The sequence below is a fragment of the Vanellus vanellus genome, assembly GCF_965231255.1.
Source record: "Vanellus vanellus genome assembly, chromosome: 2".
Classification (NCBI taxonomy): domain Eukaryota; kingdom Metazoa; phylum Chordata; class Aves; order Charadriiformes; family Charadriidae; genus Vanellus; species Vanellus vanellus.
The window spans coordinates 155,623,181-155,636,992 of record NC_138906.1 but is presented as its reverse complement, the minus strand read 5'-3'; the positions used below and the strand labels follow the sequence as shown (position 1 = coordinate 155,636,992).

The 13,812-nt window shown below is 40.2% G+C and overlaps 1 protein-coding gene across 1 annotated transcript in view; it reads left to right on the top strand.

Annotated features, from left to right (window-relative positions):
• Positions 1-13,812, top strand: part of ENPP2 (ectonucleotide pyrophosphatase/phosphodiesterase 2) — a gene marked incomplete at its 5' end in the record, with an annotated part of 60,437 nt that overhangs the window by 32,094 nt on the left and 14,531 nt on the right. Inside the window, 6 exons of the mRNA XM_082499432.1 lie at positions 5,273-5,384; positions 7,607-7,732; positions 10,098-10,129; positions 10,943-11,070; positions 13,176-13,263; positions 13,415-13,502. Of these exons, the coding sequence (XP_082355558.1) occupies positions 5,273-5,384; positions 7,607-7,732; positions 10,098-10,129; positions 10,943-11,070; positions 13,176-13,263; positions 13,415-13,502 (574 nt within the window). The remainder of the gene's footprint in view (positions 1-5,272; positions 5,385-7,606; positions 7,733-10,097; positions 10,130-10,942; positions 11,071-13,175; positions 13,264-13,414; positions 13,503-13,812) is intronic.

Below are 13,812 nucleotides of genomic sequence, written 5' to 3'. Positions count from 1 at the left end.
TTTAAATAAAATATTGTAGAAACATACTACCATAAGAGCTCTAAAACACATCGAAATCTGGCATCGCTAAGCCATTCCTGCTGCTCCTCTAACATGCTGTCTTGAGACGGCCGTTTTCAGTGTTCAGACCTGGGTCTCCTGCGCTCGCGTGTTTCTGGCATTGTGGAGCTCTGTCTGAGCCGATTCAGAGACAGTAAAACGAGAATCCTTCCTTTCCCTGCCGCTCCTCTCATCAGGACTGCACAAAGCTTGAAGCGTTTTAAAAACAGAAAACTCTGGTGCTGCTTTATTAAAATGCCTTTCTGGAGAGAGACGAATGAGACTGGACTAGAATCTTCTTTCCAGCTGCTTGCCTTGGAAGCAATGAAACAGCATGGCAGATGGTAACATCCCCTTCCTTCCCTTCCCTGTTTACATAGCTCTGTAACTGAACAACTGTGAGAAGCTGCCTAAGTACATAGAAGTAAAATATCATCATAAATCTCTGACTCTTCCCAAGCCCGCTCAACGTGCTCCGTTATACGCAGCTTAGCGTAGTTACTGCCTCCTGGTAGGCATCATTGCCACGGCTTCACACGCAATCCCCGGCAGTGCCGAGAGCCTGCAACTTGTGGTAAAGTCAATGAGAGTGGTACAGTTTAACATTATGAGCAAGCCGATTAATGGGATAGTAGTTTTTCCAGTTATGCCTTAATTTTTTTTTTTTCCCCATCTGTAAGTCCACCTCAGGTAGTATTTGTGGATTTATGGACAATAATTTTACCTAATAAGACACCATACTGAAAGTGCTAGGAAATTAAATTATCAAATTGCCCATAAAGCTGGTAATAAGGCAGGCAGCAGTGCAGCTCTCTGATGCACTGCCACTAATAAATACGCCTTGCCTAGCTGATTTGAAGGGTACAAGCTCCATGCTAATCGAGTCTCACCTTTGTAGCTCTGTGCTGCAGACCTGCAGTCCCCCTATAGTGGCTACTGGGGTTCTGGTGGTTTCAGTGGGGTGCATGGCCAGGCACACGATGGTGGCACCTGCTAATGATACTGATGAGGGTATCTAGTGTCACTGATTCAGCCAAGAAGCGTATGTGGGAAACATTGCAGAAAGCCATTTGGACTGGGCAGGCTCTACCTGAACCATCATCCAAGTGAAATGTTGCGTTTCCACCAGCGCTCTACCCCGGACACTCCTTAGGTTGCATTCAATGACCTTTACTTAAATTGAAATGAAGTTTACTTAAATTTTGGTAATATTAATGGATTAATATTTGAGCAATAAAAAGCCCCACATAGCTATATATTTTCAAAACCAGAAGCCCCACCTATCTTCTGAAACACCAATTTCATTTGCTTTTATGCTGTCCGCTCTCGTAACTGCTGTTCTGCTTTCAGTACAATTGGTGGATTCCTCCTTAAGGAGAGACAGATCCTAAATTGTCCAAATGCCTAAATTTTTGAAAAGGCCACAGTATTTATAATCCAGAATTAGCTGGCACAGGTAGCATTACTATCTGATGTGAGTCGAGACAGGCTTTTTTTCTGAGTCCAGACATCTCTCCCCGCCAGTACAGGAGAGTAGTTATGGCTCCCCTCTTACTGCGCCCAAGAGACCTAAGAGAAAGCTTCCTCCTAAGAGGAGACAGGAAAGACCAGTTGCAACTCCAAAGAAAAGAAGAAGAAAAGTACATAGAGTGGATCAATATGCTGCGGAAGCTCGTCGGAAGAAAGTAAGTTTACATATGTTCCAAAATTTTATGATGGAAGTGCCACTTTTTAGGCACGACTGTAGCTTTATTTTTTTCAACTTGGGAGTTCAGTCCATGCTTCAGGTTGGGATTTTGCAGACAAAACTTCTATAAATGTACTGAAGGACCCAAAGGAAAGCAGCCAAACCAGACCTAGTCTTCTGGGAGCTATGTGTTTCTTGTTTCAGACTCTGTTTGCATTAAGGAAAGTCATCTTTATACTCTCTTTATATTTTTAAATCCAGCCATCAGCTGGAGGCCATGCCAGATAAATGCCTGAGAAGACACTACCAGTGTTGCTAACCCTTCTGAGCCATTAAAAATTCTGCAATATGTTGTAGCCTCCTTAACTTCCCAGTGCTTGGGAGACTGGTGATTATTTGAGATTCTGTGTCTAGTCAGTGTGGTTGTGGAAAAGTCCTGAAAATGTGACTCATAAACTCTAAAAGGGAAAAAACTTAAAAAAGTTGTAAAAAAAAAATAAAATTTTAAAGCCAGTTTGTGACTTTAGAGGGTAGAGGATTCTTGATTGCATGATTTCTGAATGCTGTATTTGCAATAGAAGTGGTGCAGTCTGTTTTCACAAGATAAACATCAAATAGAAATTGCTTTACAAGGAATAGGTGCAAGCGGAGGAAAGGGTATCCCTTAGAGCACTGTCTTTCTCCACCTGGCGCTAACTAACACACTAGGAGGGGTTATAGACCACTTCAGTATTATTTTTGTTTCAGAAATTTAACTAAATAATTCAAAACTTCTTCAAATAAACAACCTAAATATTTCTCCTTTAGGCTTTAAACAAAACCTTGACACTCCTTGTATCCTGCAAGAGGCTATAAACACTCTTCTCAATAGCTTTTTTGCGGGTGTGTTTTTTGATTTGTTGCATGATTCAACTCAAAAAAGTTATTTTGAGACCGATTCTTTAAGTGTAAAGACGTGGCAGACAGGGACATGCAAAAAAATTATCAGGTATAAGAAAACAGGAATTTTCCAGAGAACTTTTAGGACAGATTTACCTGAGAGGAGAACTGATAACTAGTATGAACAATATCACTTTTAGTCATTAATTTGCCATTCCAAGTTATACCATTCTGGCATGAAGTATAGTAGGTAGCTTGTAACATTCCTACTGACATGAGCATATGTGATTCTTTCTTTTTTTTATTCTTCCTTTCTTTATCTGGATGAAAAGGTCATCCAAACCTATCCCTTAAGGCTTTGTCCTGATAAGTCAACTGTGAAAATTTATCTCTATTATTTCAGAAAGAACATCCTAATATTACACAAGAGTTCCCATCATATCTGCAAGTGGATCTAAAGTCTTTCTTTCTTCTACAGGGAAACTCAGGAGAGAATCCAATTGTGGTCTGTATGTCTTGGATCCCATTCTCAATGCTTTCTCAGTAGTACCAACTCCTTCTTATAGCACTATCTTAGAGATCCATATATCTTGAAAGATAAAATGTTTCTGTACAGCCTTCCAAAGTCTTGATATCAGCATATTAGGTGAAGAAAGGTATATGAAAGAGTTTTATTTGTTTACCAATAATTCTTTGGAAGTTGCGTCTGGGAAAGAACATGAGCTGTAAGAGCAGCATGTCCACACAAAAAATCCTTGCCTGAATATGCCACCTACAGCCAGCCTTAGGCTGCAAAGACTATATGGGGAAAAACTTGAACATTGTATAGAATAATAAAAGACAGCTGAATTTAAAAATTGAAGAGAGATGAAGAAAAATTCCAATGAGATGAAGAAATACCAGTAAGGGCTAGAAAGAGCTGCTTTGAACACAGTCAAGCAGTGAAAACTGCAAAGTTGCAGAGGGTTTTTTTGTGGTTTTCCATGTGAGTTGTTTCTTTTAAAAACAGGATTTTTCATTTACATTGACTTTCTTACAGTTTCAGAAATGTCTTTGCAGGTTTACAGATTAAATTGGTGAAGAAGGTAGCTAAACAAAATTACTATAACTTGAAATCTTTGAAATCTCTGGAAGTATTGTTGCTTTTTTTAAAAATTATTATTATTTTTTAAAAGAAGCCTCAAGCCTGCTGACAAAGGTAAACATTAATGGGAAATCCATCTGGATTTCCAGCTGCCTTGAATAAGCTTTGGATTCTGAGTAAAAACTGTATTTCCTTAGTGATTGATGTTATACAAATAGAGTTTCATAAAAATGGAATTCCTACTCGTTAAAAAAATTCTTTGTATTTGAGAGTGGAACAATGCTGAAACAGACAATTTTCTTCTTTTCTAAACTCAAAATGTTTCACAGTTTTAACAAAGCTGACTACTTAGGCTTTCCTGAATTAAAATATTTCGAAATTTCAGCCTTTGCCTGAACCACTTCCATATGTTGCAGAAACTGTTCCTCCTGTTTCCCACCGTGATTCCACCTCTCATGAGCTGCTTCTCCATGTATTTATAGTGCCACATGGGAGATGACATTTCCTGTCTCATCTTATAACCCATCAGACTCGTTTAACATTCATCCCTTAATGACTCGGGCAGAGGGACAATTTCTGAACCGTCTCTTTCTGGGTCACGCTAACGTGGTGTTTATTTTTTCTTCTCTGAAAATTCTGCCAAAATCTAGTTTTTTCTCATCCAAAATTTCTTAGTATTCTGTTTGTGACTGGGAGGATGTTTTGTTGCGGATACTTGGACCAGCCAAATCAAACAGACAAACAAGGAGGAAGTTGGCATATAGTGACAAGAAATGTTTTCTTCTCAAAACCAAAACAAAATCTGAGTCCTCTGCCTAGCATCTTACTTTGAAACATTCCCTTCTCTGTGCCATCTGGTAAAATACATTTCATTTTCTTATAGCTGAAAACACAATCCTGTGAACATGTCTTGGTGTTTTCTGTTTCATTTCTTAATGAAAAAGAAACTTAAATGAAGAAATCACAGTACTGTATCCATGCCTTCTGGAGCCTGCTGACAATTTTGCCAAAACTGTCATCTGAGATGTTGGAAACTCTTGGCTTTGAAGCTGAAGAACACTCCCTCCCAGCCCCATATGCTACTCAAGTGACTTGCATGTTGTCATCCTGGTATCAGATGTCCTTTGAAGTGAATTTCGTTAAGTGACTTGGCATATGAATCCCAAGTCCAAAGCTTTGTTTCATGTTCATGTTTTGACTAAACCATTCATGTAAAATAGCCTTTTAAAAGTACTGCTATTTATCTATAAGGAACTGAACTCCAAAATCACGTGCATTTTTCTAATACCTATACTTTGTTTTACAAATGTACATGTGTCCATGGCAGGCCTTGGATCAGCTATAAAGATCTCTTGCTGTCTCGTGTCAGCATCTCAGCAGGGCTTTCTCATGGTGAAATCACAGCGTGGATATAGGGAAGGAAATGGGACGACAATTGTAGGTGTAACAGCTCAGCCAAGGCTTTGCCTCTTGACCTGGATGGTTACCCTATGAGAGTTTTGCCAAAGGACCTCCATTTGTAGAAGAAGGGGGAACATTGCAATGACAGAATTAACTTTTTTCCTTTCTGCATATTTACACAGATGATGGTGAATCCCCTCAGAGAGATTGACAAGACAGTAGGACAACTAATGGACGGACTGAAACAGTTGAAACTGCATCGATGCGTCAATGTCATCTTTGTTGGTGATCATGGTAAAATAAGCAGTATTCTTTATCAGTATATAAGTGTTTGAGCAGTGTAGCTGTGCATATAATAAGAAGTGGCTTAAATGAAAGTTCCATCTAAGATACTTTTTGTGCTGATTTTTTTCTGGTAGTTTAAATCCCCCAAACCAGCCAGTCGGTGCAGGCTGGCCACTCAGCTTGCCTGTTAATTATCATTGGACAACACTTCTCTTTCATAATAGTGATCTGGGAATTTACAGCTCTACTTAGAGTTTTTCTAAGCTTGGCATTTTGGATATCACATCCAAGTGCATCTCTCCTTGCGTGTATTGGAAAGCTATAATGTGCCTATAGTGATCCTTTTGGCAGCTTTTATGAAAGGAAACAATTTAGTAGCAATGTTCTCCATTTCATGAGGAAAGGAGTTGGACTTTAGAGCGAAACATTTCCATGGAATTAGTGGGTCAAGTTATCCTACTAGGAGAAAGACTGGAATATCTGTAAGGGACTGTGTCCAGCTTGGATGGAAAATGTCATCAAAATAATGAATCATAGAATCATAGAATTGCTGAAGTTGGAAGAGACCTTTAAGATCATCAAGTCCAACCATTAACCTACCCTGACAAAAATTGCTTCTAAACCATGGCCCTAAGTACCACATCTACCCTTTTTTTAAACACCTCCAGGGATGGCGAATCGACCACCTCCCCAGGCAGCCTATTCCAATGTTTAATAACCCTTTCAGTGAAAAAATGTTTCCTAATATCCAATCTAAACCTCATCTGACATAACTAAAACCCATTCCATTTCCTCTCATCCTATCACTTGTCAGCAGGGAGAAGAGGTGAGCCCCCACCTCTCTACAACCTCCTTTCAGGTAGTTGTAGAGGGTGATAAGGTCTCCCCTCAGCCTCCTCTTCTCCAGGCTAAACAACCCCAGTTTCCTCAGTCATTCCTCATAAGATTTGTCCTCCAGACCCCTCAACAGCTTTGTAGCCCTTCTCTGGACACGCTCCAACACCTCAGTGTTCTTCTTGTAATGAGGGGCCCAAAACTGAACACAGTACTCGAGGTGGGGCCTCACCTGTGCTGAGTACAGGGGGTTGATCACTTCCCTAGTCCTGCTCACCACACTCTTCCTGATACAGGCCAGGATGCTGTTGGCCTTCTTGGCCCACCTGGGCACACTGCTGGCTCACATTCAGCTGGCTGTCCACCAACACCCCCAGGTCCTTTTCTGCCGGGCAGCTTTTGAGCCACCCTGCCCCAGTCCAGTAGTACTGCATGGGGTTGTTGTGACCCAAGTGCAGGACGTGGCACTTGGCCTTGTTGAACCTCATACCACTGGCTTCAGCCCATCAGTCCAGCCTGTCCAGATCCCTCTGCAGAGCCAACCTACCCTCAAGCCTGAAGGAAGGAGGAAAATGGTTAAAAGATATTTCTGGGTCAGATGGAGAGTCACCCAAAAGCAGAGATACTATTTGGTAGGTCTCATTCTTTCAGACATAGGAAGGAACTTTACAATAGAAGAAATAGTAAATACTAGCAAAGACAAAAAGAAAAAAAAAAGTTTTACTAAAGAAAAATGTGACCATGTTTGAAATAAACATGTTTTTGCATAACTTTTTAATGATGCTACCAAAGGTCCTGTCTGTTTAGATCTTTGTTCACGGAAGTCTCACAACAACTGCTACATTAGCAATAAAATGGAACATGCCTTCTTTCTGGCTGTGTGGAGAGAAGGGTAAGGGACAGGAAGGATTTCCAGGGGAAGCAGTTTTGTGCTGAGAAACCGTCTGTGACTGGCAATACATTCCTCCCCGCCACAAACGGCTGTAGGAGAGAATTGTTTATCTGTGGCTGCCTTAGAAAGACCACCAGCAGACAATATCTTTTGTGTGTGACTTCTCTTAAAATCCTTTGTTTAAAAAAGATAATCCCAAAGTAGTGCACTAAACTAGAAAGAGACTTTGATTTTTCCATGAGCTTAGTTTGGAGCTGTGTCAGTGCGCACATGGTATATGTGGAGACTGCTTCTATGAGGTTGAGACTGGCATTTCTCTTGCGTAGGCAAGTGCTAAAATCACCCCTAGTTCACCTCTTACCAGTGTCTGATGTTCAAAAGAACAAGAATATGATTTGTCATACAAAAGAAAAGAATACATAAGCTGTTTGGGGCCTCTCTCTGTGCTGTTTTGGAAAATACGTTTATTTTCAAGCTGGATTAAATTTGCATTTTCCTTCTGCAGGGATGGAAGACACTACTTGTGAAAGAACTGAATTTTTAAGCAACTATCTGACTAATGTGGAAGATATCATTTTGCTGCCTGGATCTTTAGGGCGAATTCGCCCTAGGTCTAGCAATAACCTAAAATGTAAGTTAATTTAATTGCACCCCTTATGTCCTGAGAACTAGACTCTGTGCCTTCCTTGGGCAGACATTGTAGGCAGGGTGTCAGTTCACACTGTGTTGGCGGGACGTTCAGAGGGAAGCCCACTAAAGACCGGCTGCTCGCTCCCTTCCCAGTCTGGAGCTGACAGATCCCACAATGGCATAGCTGTGTGAAGTGGATGGCTGAAATGTTCTGGGTTGAAACCCACCCTTTTATGGCAAGAAGTGGGAACTCTTGAAGCTAGTTGCACATGGCAGCATATATGTCATGAGTTTATTCACTCACTTCTCCCCTCTGTCAATGAAAATGAGACTTGAGGGACCTCAGCACTGCATGGATTGGATATTAAAAAAAAAGCATCTGGTACCTTTTCTGAGCTAATGGAAAAAAAGTGAATTGTTAATTTTGAATTCAGTAGCTGCTTCAAACTTTTGGCACAGATGAGAAGAGGGTTGCTAAAAAGCAACAGGCCGGGGAAGTTGAAGGATATAAGGGAGCTGCAGAGTGTGCATTCAGGGCCAATGTTGACAGTAAAACTTGCTGCTTTTTTGTACCGTGCTGTTAGAAATTCATCCTGACAGCATTTGAGATTAGCTGATCTTTGATGAGAGCACACAGGGTTCGAGCAGGAGTCTTCCGGTGAAGCTAACCCTGGGATTTAAAGCATTACAGATCCAGCTGGCCTCTACTGTTCCGCTAAGGACTACCGCTTCTGGGACAGCAGTACCGGGACGGGGTTTGTGCCAGCACCATGGCTGCTCTGGTTCAGTGTACCAGGGCAAGCCTGGCTTTGCCAGCAGTTTAAGCTACCGTGCAAACTATGAAACTCAAACTGACCATAAGTACCTATGTTTTTTGCAGCACGTGCTGCAAGGTTGATAACTTTTTGCGGAGGGGAAGATCAGATAGTTGGGACAGACAACTGACCCCTCATAACACTTGGGGCATATTTTGGCTGAAGGCAGATTTCACAAAAAATTGGGCTTTGAAGATTGAAGATTTCTAGAATAGCAGCAGAAATCATAAGAATGTGGTAAAACTGTCTTAGATACTGTTTTGTGTATGTATTTATTTTACTATAATTTATGCTGTATGGGTATTTATGCTGTAGGAATATGGGATGAGTGTGTAAAGATCTGTTGAAAGTAGCACATACATTGATACAACTTACTAGACTACCATAAAGACTGAATCCTGCACTTCACGATTTACTGAAAACTTACATTTCGGTTCTTCTGAGAAGAATTTTTTTAAGATCTTTCAGTCCTTGAATTCCCACTTTGCTGAGAAAAAATAGCTTTCTTTGGAGGATGGATGGCAATATCTTCCAAAAAGACCGTTTTGTCTGACTGACCTCTGAGTCATACTGGTGGTTTTCCCACAATACCATTTTCCTCCTTTGGCCTCTGTCCACAGCTTCCTAGTTTGAATATTTACGATTGCTTATAAATCAGCAGTTTGAACATAGAACAAAGCAGCATATTCCTTAGTTTTAGAACTGTGGTTTGTCTCCTTAAATGGCAAATTAGCAGCTTTTTTATTCCTCCTCCATTTTCCTGTTCATAACACCGCCACAGGGCCTGCAGACACACCTTTGCGACGGGTAAGCCTGCAGCTTGTGTTTTGAGATTCAGTAGGGCTCATTTCAAGTTCAGCAATATTGTGCCTTAAGCAACCAAAACAATATTAGTTAAACAGGAGATTTTTAAATCAGAAGATTTTCTCTTAGCCTGTTTTTTCTCTCAGGTCTGAAAAGTGCTTCCTCTGCAAGAAGACAGAGTTAGCGCGGACTGCTCCTGGTTTTCGGCTTTCTAGATCTTGCATGTCCCTTTAATAGTCCAAAGACACATCCAGAATATTTTACTGTGGCTTTTCACTTACTCTGTAGTAGCCTATGAAATATATGAAATATTGAAATACACAAAAAATATTACATGTTTTTCTTACTGCTTCTAAGGAAGTGCATTGTTGCATTCAAATGTGCTTTCAAAATTTTTCAAGGAAAGTCTTTGAGTTTGGGGATGATTTTTTATTTTAGAGGAAGGCAGTCGAAAGACTTGAAATTATATGTTTTCAGAAAAGAGAATAAATATTAAGTTAAGGCCAAAATCATAAAACAGTGAGCAACATTACCTAAGCAACTAAAATATCACTAAGTAAAGGCTACACAGTTAAACTTTAGTTCATATTCAGGATATCTTATCTGATATATACAATGTACATTTAGTAATCATCAGCCAACTTTTAAGATGAATGCTTCTGTAAAATTACATTATTACCTCGTGTTTCCTTGTGCAAACTGTTCCTCTCTTATATTTTTGCCTTTTTTTTTCTCTTTGCTTAACAGATGACCCTAAAGTGATTGTTGCCAACCTTACAGTAAGTATTTGGGACTGGGAGGTATCTCTGTCCGTACTGCACTGCTCTCTTCACATCTTAATTTGGGGCATTATTCAGCATTCTCTCCTCACTCTCTAGGCAGGAAAACCAACCATTAACATGAATAAAGAGCGTTAAATGGTGCCCTTCATGAGTACAGATTAATGTTTGTCATAAATTCCACTGTTTGCTGCTGTAGTAGCTTTTATAACCTTTTTGGGCAGTGCAGAGCCAGAATCGCCCTGATCGTCTTGACTCCCTGAATTGAGTCTATTTATTCATTCCTTCAGAAATGGAAAGTAATCGTTTAGGGTAAATATTTTACCAGCACTTCGAAGACGCTGAAAAAGTTCATTTGATGCCCTTCAGCTATAACCTTGCTTTTAATGGAAAAAAAGTATTCAAAATAAAATCTGATTTAAAAAAAAATCAAATTTTGTAACCAGATGGCTTTAAATATATCTGCAAATGAGATGTACTTTGAGTATTCAGCTTTCCTCTGAAACTTAAGCTTTGGTCCAGTTAGAATAAAATTCTTCATCTGTGAGCTAAGTAAGTGTGATGTTTTGCATGATGCTTTCAAAAAGACTGTCATGAGAATGAAGCTTTCCAAATACATCTTTGAATGGCTCCCTGGGCTCTGGTCTTACGTAAATACTGCACAGAAAGGGCTGGACCAATTATTCTAGACGTACACATTGTTTTCAAGACATCATGAATAATGACCTTAACAGCTTGATTTCTGTAGTTCAAAGTTTGATGCTTGTCTAAGCTAACTGACGGCAGTGTCATTTGTAACCATTTATTTTTCAGTGTAGAAAGCCAGACCAGCACTTCAAGCCTTACTTGAAACAGCACCTGCCTAAACGCTTGCACTACGCTTACAACCGAAGAATCGAGGATGTTCATTTACTGGTAGATCGCAAATGGCATGTGGCAAGGTAAACTCTTGCTTTTGCTTCCATCCTGATTTTCAGCCTTTCTTTTTTCCTGAGAAAATGAGAAACATGGGGTTGCCCTGTCTGGCAGCATCCCGCTCCTGTACCCCATGAGCAAGAAGAGTTTTGAGCTCCTGGTGAGGTTCAGTCACATTTGGTGCAGGGAGATGTGTCTCGGAACACAAAATTGTTTTGAAGTTTGGACAAATCAGCAGCCGGATAGAGGGCAGAAACCCAGATTGGTTTCCTCAAGCAGCTGTGTGGTTTTTGACTGATTAGCTCAAGTGTAAGAGCTGATAAGCTTTTATTAATGAGGTGCAAGCTTATTCCAACCAAGACACAGGGAATATGGGAGGAAAGGGAAGGCATATGTGACATGGGGATGTTAGGAAGCAAGAGCATGAGCGTATGCAATGGGTGAATGGCAAGAAAACGGAGATATTGGCAGAGTGGGTGAATGCCTGAGAACATGTGGAAGGGTATGACAGGGTGGCCATCAAAGTGCTGGCGGCTAATTGTGTTGAAAAACAAATGCATAGAAAACCAGGATGCTTTAGCTCAAAGAAAACGCTGGTTTGGGTTGTTATTCCCCATATGGCTTTGAATTTCCAATTATAAAAAATGGACAATTTTTAATATTCCTAGCTAAAAATTGAGTGAGGCAAACCAAGTTGGCACATATATGTATAGACTGAACAGAAGAGGGAGTAGCTTTTGCTTATGAATTGTGCACCCCTTTCTGGTTTAATATATATTCTTTTTCTTGCTTTGATCTTTTGACACATGTTGTACATTACAGTATGAGACCAGCTGGGTCTGTATGCATAAAGTTGACTCAGTGGTTCTTGGAAGATGACACAGCTTTTGGCTCATGGTAGTCTGTTACGAGCTTTAAATTACGGTAGGGTTTTTTGCCCATATAGCTGCCAGGCAAACACACGGTGTGTTGTAAGTGCCTTTTGACATCTGTGCTTATCTTTCTGTGAATTATGCAAGGATCACTCTGCTGAAGCAGTGAATGAGAAACCCCAATTGCTTGCTTGCATAACTCCGCTAGCTGGCTGGCCAGTTGCCCCATGCAGTTTCTGTGGCTAGGGATCACGTACATTTCAAAGAATCACACTCCCGAATTTTAGGCCTATAAATGTTTTAGTTTTAAGAACTTTACTGGAACTGATGGGATGGCCCAGGTTGATTTACATTTAGTAATCTCATATTAATTGCATCAGACTTTCTTTGGCTTATTTATTATTAGATTTTATGAAGTCTCATTCACCAATAATTAATTTGTTAACGCAACTGTAAATCATTGTATATTAACAGCTGGGAAAATGGTAGTTACAGACCTGAATTCTATAACTCTAGTTATTTATAAGGCCAAAATCAAACTTTGCCTGAGCATCATTTTATTGCAGATGAAGAAATTAACTTGTAGGATAATCTGGTCCACTGCAAGTATTGCCTGCGTGTGGCCCTCATAAAACTGTAAAAAAGTACTCTGGAATAAACTGGTAATTATAATTCCTATGACACAATACTTATTTTTCCACATTTTGTAAAAAAATACTCAGTAACAAGCTGATAATTAGCATTCCTATGATACAGCACTTATTTTCTCAGCTATATATCTTCATTACAATATATCTTTTCCCTCCAGCTTTGTTTCCGTTCCCCATTTTTGTTTATTGGGTGGAAGGCAAACAGGTCAAAGCACTTTATAGCATTGTATGACATTTGCAGCATTGTAACACCACAAAAGTGCTTTCTTAGAAACCTGTGTTGGCCTTTTGAGGATTGGAAGAGTATGGTCCAAAATACCAGCAGTCTGTAGGAAATGAATGAGAAAGCCTGAGAAAATAAGTAAATAGATGCTAAGGTTGTAATCTATGAGTAAGAGTTGGCTCTTAGGTTCGTATCCTCTTACTGTGGGAGCAGAGGGAGAAACCCTGAAGTTGTTGGATGAGCCTGCAGTCCCCACTACTGCTATTCGAGAAAGACGAGCAATGCCCTGCCTTGTCACCTTCTTCTTCCTACCCCCAAAGTGCGTTGTCGGGTCAGCCACCATACCTACACCTTTGAGGAAATTTTCTAATAATTTTTCAATTTAGGAAAGCTGTGGATGTTTACAAGAAACCAACGGGAAAATGTTTCTTCCATGGAGACCATGGCTATGACAACAAGATAAACAGCATGCAGGTATGAGCAATGCAGTAAACTTTGTGGGAGGATTACTGAAGGCAGAAGAAATTGTAGGTATCTAAAATATAAGTATTCACTGAAAAAAAAACCTGTCTTTAAATGTTCTTCTTTTGTATTCGTCTCTCCTTTTTTTTTTTTTTTTTTTAAGACTGTCTTTATAGGTTATGGTCCTACATTCAAATACAAGACCAAAGTACCTCCTTTTGAAAATATTGAACTTTACAACGTCATGTGTGGTAAGTTACCTGTTTGAGAAATTGCAAGAGAAACATGCTGTTTTAGCTAAAAGGACTTCATTTAGGCACCTGGGAGCTCATGCACTGACTCCCTCCCAGTGCCCCTTCCCCAGTACCCCTTTCCCAAGCACTTGCCTTTCGGCCAGGAGGGCTGAAGGCACTTCTCAGGAGCCTCAGTTGGCTATACTAGCCAATAAAGGAGGTTACCATAGTTTTGATGTGTGCAGCTTGGCAGAGATCGAATACACACCACTACAGCGCGTGGTGTCCACACCTCGGCAGCCTAGGAAGGAGGTTTCTGTTCAGAGAC